This window comes from Saccoglossus kowalevskii, chromosome 12 (genome assembly GCF_978046115.1).
Source record: "Saccoglossus kowalevskii chromosome 12, keSacKowa6.1, whole genome shotgun sequence".
Classification (NCBI taxonomy): Eukaryota; Metazoa; Hemichordata; class Enteropneusta; family Harrimaniidae; genus Saccoglossus; species Saccoglossus kowalevskii.
Genome location: NC_140652.1, coordinates 15,844,837 through 15,851,366, shown reverse-complemented (window position 1 = coordinate 15,851,366; position 6,530 = coordinate 15,844,837). Strand labels below are relative to the sequence as shown.

At 36.9% G+C, this 6,530-nt stretch overlaps 1 protein-coding gene across 1 annotated transcript; it reads left to right on the top strand.

The window, feature by feature from the left end:
• Positions 1 to 1,371: 1,371 nt before the first annotated feature.
• Positions 1,372 to 4,613, top strand: LOC146735566 (homeobox protein Hox-A7-like). Its single transcript, XM_085505920.1, has 2 exons — positions 1,372 to 1,861; positions 4,315 to 4,613. The coding sequence occupies exons 1-2, from the start codon at positions 1,402 to 1,404 to the stop codon at positions 4,611 to 4,613; spliced, it is 759 nt and encodes a 252-aa protein (XP_085362046.1). The 5' UTR covers positions 1,372 to 1,401.
• Positions 4,614 to 6,530: the final 1,917 nt, after the last annotated feature.

Sequence of the window (6,530 nt, the reverse complement as noted above, 5' to 3'; positions counted from 1 at the left end):
TAATAATAGCAAGACATTTTCTCACTGCGCAGGAGATATTAAACGTGACATTGGTTTTAAAACGCTAATTTGTTCTTTTAATGCACTGTTTGGTACCCTAGCAGAGGATGATCCAAAGAAAAAATTGTCGGTTGGTGACGAAATCTAAACAGCCTGCAGACAAAACCCACAACACGGCGGTAACACATAAACACTGTGTAAACAGACTACTATAGCGATACTGGGGACTATGTTGTCTTATTTATGCCTCTTGTATCGGACCTCACACCAAGAAGCGAGTACTCTAACCTCAAAAAAAAAAATACTACTGACAGTAATTTCTCGACTGCTAGCACAAATTGTCGTCTGCGTTCAGTTCCCGCCAAACGACCCAATGCGAACAAATTTCACGAGGACAACAAGCCGTGTTTTGACATCGAGCTCCACACCTGTTACACACGAGCAATTACGTTCATATTTACGTAATTTCGAGAACAATTGTATAATGATTTAAACAACAAAAAATACTCTCAGCAAGGTGTTTGCGCTGGCTAATCAAGTGAAACGTAGTAGATTCCTACCGGTTTGATCGTCTGTCCACTGACGACGCTAGGGGGGTGACGGCCTATATCCGGGGAAATGCGAACATCGCTTGCAACCAGGACGGGGTACATATGACGCAAGGACGGCATAGCTGCCTAGATACTACTAATATAAGAAAAGTGTCTAAAGTACGGGAAAACATAATAATCTCGTAAAACTTCTGAAGTTGCCGATTTACGTAGTTGTTATTTGTTCACTCTAGCTGCCAGGGTCTCATCGCCTTCAACCCCGTCTTATTTAAGGGGGTGAACATATAAAGAGATTAGTTTGTGTCTAAAAGTCGGCCATTAAAATATATAACTGTATACAAGAACCGTTGAATTCCTTAAACATACCAGGGTTGTTGAATTGGGCCATAAAAACAGGGAATTTTTAGGTCGCGATGGAATGTTTTTAAACAGACGATTGTCTTTTTCGAAGAGCAAAATTGGAAAATTTCTTACGGCGTGTATATGCATTCTGACGGGTAATTGCAATGCTAGAGGGGGGCTAGAGGGAAAAGGGGCCCTGGAAGTGGGTGATTTGTTCGACTAAATGTTTAGTTTTTCAGCAGCTGTAAAGAAAGATATAAAACCCCCCATTATTATCATATTTAACGTCCCGGGTTCCACGCTATAAAATTTTATAACCCTTTCTTCGATTGGTCGTTGGGGACTTCAAAGGATCTAAGCACCGCAGTGATTGGTCGATGTTGACTTCACAGGCAAGCCGCTATCACATGATAAAAGTTCAAGCGGTTTTACGACCGCTCCGAAATCGTAAAAACTTTTCAGTGGAGAATCATAAAAGCGGCCGAAGCGACCCTAAATCACCTAGCAAATGACTTCTTACTTCGTTAATTCTTTGATTTCTAAATACCAACCGGGAGATGCTTGGTTTCCGAGTGGTTTCGAGCCAGTTCCACCATGCAAAGTTAAAAATAGCTCCGCCTGTTTAAAGAATTCCCCGTGCTCGTTCACAACGTATGGGGCTGTACAACTCTACCAACCGACCACGACCGCGAGCAGCTACCAACAGCATGGGTATGTACAGGCATGTAACTACTCGCACATGGGCTATGGTGACGTCACAAACTACCCTACTATCTGTACCACCGTGTCGGGGAACACCTGGGACGGTAGGGGCTACGATGTACGCCCAGAACATTATCATGCTACGGCAGCCAGCATAGCAACGGGGCATCATTTTAGGAAAGTGTGTCTACCGCCCTCAATGGATTCTCCAATCAGTTCGCCACAGAGTGTGAAAATGCCGGTGTACAGTTGGATGAAAGTCCCAGGTAAGTATGTGGAATCCCGAATTAAAAAGAAAACCCCTGTAAAAAAATAATATCAAAAACTTAATTTTTCAACGTACTCAGGTGAACCAACCGCATTTGTATTTTGCATCCAAATATATTCATATAATTTTAAAGATACTATCTCATGCAAAATTAATGAAATGGACAATTACGTGGCAGACGTTACGTCACCTGAAAATCAAAACTGCAGATATTAAGTCAAATAAGTTTGAAAGGCACCCTGTACTTTTTTTTATTTAAAAAAAATTATGCTGATTTTAGGAAATTAACACAAATTTGTCTTGCGCGTGCATGGTGCAATGTATGGATACAACAGGAAATATTTAATTAGAAAATCACTAAATGGAAAGATACCTTTGTGAAAAAAATAAGTCACATAATAAATTAGGTTGTGACATTATTTTTAGGAGCGAATGACACGTTATAATTTACAATCAATTTACGGTGTCGAGTATTTTTTTATTGAAAGCAGGTCAGATGATATGAACAGTCGCCGTCGACAAATTTTAAAATTCAAATATCATAAAACGAACTGTATAAAACATATTATAAAATTTAAAATTAATTTTATTTAACTCAACTTGTCCGCACACATGGTCAGATTTTCGTGGTAATGCGAGAAAGGAGTGAGTACTGTATCAAAAACACAGTTATTATTGACGAGCTGTCTACACTTTGTAACGCTGATGCAATAAAAACAGAATTCAGATTTTATTACCTTGATGAATATGGGACGGTTTTAGAAAAAAAAAGGACATAAATTTGGTGTTCCCCGACCGAATAAAAATGAAAAACATTCGGATGATGTGGTCATTCCGACGGCACGGACGTGACGTGTGATCAACGCGGGTATGCTAGAACACGTGTAAGTATTCTTTTGCAGTTTGCAACAAACTGTCATTTTTTATCATTGTGCAAATTTCAATAGCTCAAAATCGTGTTTTATGGTGCAGCTTTATCTTTTAAAACCATTTCATCGTTTTTCATTTTAAACTTTTTAATTGAAATAACTTTGTTTTTAAATTTTAAATTATCTATATAGAACACAACACTGAATACATACCGACTCACTCGATATTATACAGAGACGGAGGAAACGGTTATATTTTTCTCTCCCCTAATCGCATTTTTTTTAGTTTTCAAATATTTTTAACAAATACATTATTTATGTGCCTAAATTTTAATGGTTTTAAATTGTAAATATTTGGGTTAATTATTTGTTGTGTGTAGAGCATAAAGATGTTGAATGTCAGTCATTTGCATTTGATTAAAAATAACGTAACAGATTGTATTTGAAAAAGTCGCAGGTACGCACGTCCGTGTGCCAAATGTATATCTACGCGTGAATATACAATATACGAAGTGGTTTCCTCATCATTTCTTGTATCGCGTTGCTCTGCGTCCAAACTTTTCATCCTACGGATACATATGTCGCCGTCATCAATTTAATGTTTATATGCGTTCGTTTAATTTAATGCAGTAGTTGATTTTTTTTTTAATTCTACAACAAAGTTGGTTGCAAACGAGTTCCCACGTGCATCTTATTAAATGGAGTGCCAAGACCGCGTGTATTCGTGTTTATTTCGAGTTAGTTCCCAACGTGACTGTTCTCGGCATCGACCCTGGATCACTGACACGCTGGATCAATGGTACACAGCGATTTTTACGGTCGCTGATCTGAAATCTCACCACATCTGTGTTTGCGAACGTCTTCTGAAGAAAAAAAAAACAATGCGGCTGGCACGACATTATAAACTTCCAGAACTGCAACTCCTACTAGAATATACCGTTTTAGTGTATTGCGAGGTCTTTGGCCCTCCATCGCACACAGATTAAAAATAACAACAACTGCTGAAGAGTCGTCGTATACGTAATATAATAACATTATAATACCATATAAGCTTCCTGTCAGAAAACTTTCTTAAACAAAAATGCCGACATTAACAAAATAATAACATTGTCGCATTTAACTGTAAAATAATATATTTTTAAAAGATGCAATGTTTTATCATAACTCATCTTCAATGTTAGATCCTCCATCCTATCGTTATATGTTAGATGTTCCGCCTTTTTTGCGAATTTACGTTGAATGTAGCTACATGTTGGCTCTGTACACCGACATAGTCCGCCTCCCACATATTCGCTAACAAATATAACAAAAAAAGACTTAAAGACAACCAGTTTAAAACATGTCCTTTCTGATATAAACTATGTTTAGCATTCAGTTGTGATTGGGTTCTATCGGGGTAAATGCTAAAGATGTCCAAAATTGGAGGATTCGCGTTGTTGCCAATTTTCTGGCCATCCTGCTTCCATGTCAATTTCAATATTATTGCGGCAAGTAATGATATTGTACTCAGCCTGAAATGTGAGTAGTGTTGTAAAATGCAAACAAAAAATGTGCTCATTGCGGTGTTCTTTTTTCTCCCCAGGTACCCAGATTGTCGGCACAGACCGACGCCGCGGGAGACAGACATATACGCGCTACCAGACTCTGGAACTCGAGAAAGAATTCCACTACAACCAGTACCTGACGCGTAAACGGCGCATCGAGATCGCACAAATGGTAAACTTGACGGAGCGGCAGATTAAAATATGGTTCCAAAATCGACGGATGAAAATGAAAAAGGAAGGAAAAAAAGGTGCGAATGAGAAGTCATCTGACGACGATGAAACTTACAGAAAAATGGACGGGGACGATAAAAGTGATAGCGATGCTAGTGATGTTTAGTTTTCTTTCAAAGTATTTTTTTACACTTTCCTCTATAGAGCTTACTTTGCTTCACCCCTTTGCAGGGCGGCTCCAGGGTTGTAATTTACCCGGTTTGGTTGGCTGTAAAAACAAAACAAAAACTTAAATATTATTTAAATCGAGCTTATGAACTTAGTAATCTCTTGGATCCGCCCCTGATGGATCTTTCGCAACAACACTTTCGGATTCTTTTTTTTTTTTAATTTAAAATTTATTAAAGTACCAAACAAGTGGGACCGGAATGAAACGATTTCAGAATACGGCAGCCGCCAGGGTATATAATATTAAAAAACAAGTTAGAACAAAGTAAATACAAAGATATAATTAGTCTTCGCGTGTTTTAGCCTATTCAAATATAATTAAAAAGGGTAATTGCCTGAAAGGTATATTTTCTTGAATAATTGCGAACTCAAATTTTTAGATATACTGTAACTAGGTATTTTGTTTATTCATTCGCTCAAATTGTAACCAAAGTTTCCCATTTTATCGGATATAAACAAAATGTAAATATATCATTTTTTTTTTATTTCTAAAACTTAATATGTATATTTCCAGATTTTTTTTATTGTTTTACATAAGTAAATACATTCAGAGTTCATGGCAGTTTATAATACTAGAGGCGGCAATCTGTTGTTTTTCACTGCCAACATAGAAATGAACATACTACTGTTTAGTAGCTCAGGCTAAGATATTATATTCTTATATTTACTTATTAATAACGGTATGTTTATTCAATACTTTTTTTAGCATAATATTATAACTATAAACACATTTTTATATTCACTTATTAATAACCGGCATGTTTATTCAATATATTTTTAGCATAACAGTATGAAGACAAATATACGGCGTATACGTTTAAAACTGCCTCATTGAACAAAAGCAATATTTAAGAATTATGCTCAGAAACGTAACTATTGGAACACCAATATTAAAACGTAGAGCATAAATATAAATTAGTTGTAGGAGAAATCATACTCATATGTGACGTCATAATAATCAGAAAACTTATTTTCACGTATATATATATAATATAAATCTGTTAAATATATTTTATTTCTTGACAAACCTCATAATAGAAACTCGTATAATTTGTATTAATAAGTATATTAGCTATAAGTCTCTTAACAGTGGGAGTAGAGAATCAACAACTCCATAATGTGGAGTGTTTTTTTATGCGTTACCATTCGACAGTTTGTGTTCGACTTTATCGCTGAACACGTCATTTATCTGCCCACCTTAAGAACGCTGTTGTTATCCAGCCAACTCGACCCGGTGTATCCTTTGAAAGACATCGTGTGTGCTTTGTTTCTTTTTACGATCTGACATGCAATTCCTCGCTGCAGGATCGGATAATATACAGAAACTCGTTTATTGAATGTATAGTTGTGTGCATTGTCCACAAGGAACTATTCGATGTAGACGGGCATGCACAGCTTCCTCTCTCGTCGACTGCCCCGCCAGGGTCGTAATTCTTTCCCGATGTTTGGATTTTTAAAATATTAAATCATAGTATCTGTGTGTGTCATCGCAGCACAGTAAACACGTAGTCAATATACCGCCCAACGCGATAAGGAAAACAAGTCAGTGTGGAGTAGATAAATAGAATCAATTTATTGACCGTCTATACCCAGCCATACCGCCGTAACCCGTATCGAAGCGTAATGGGAATGCCTCGCGTACTATACGTGTGTGTGTTGAGTCTGTTCGTGCGCGACTATGTGTATGAGACACATGTACATTTTATTTTTTTTTAAATCAAAATTTATTTTCATAAGGGTGACAACTTCTACTTAAAATACTATAAACTTAGACGTAAATATACGATTTTGTTTACTTCCAATTTTTGGCGGTTTCACGCACGACGGACACTTTAGTGTTTTATATAGCTGGCCT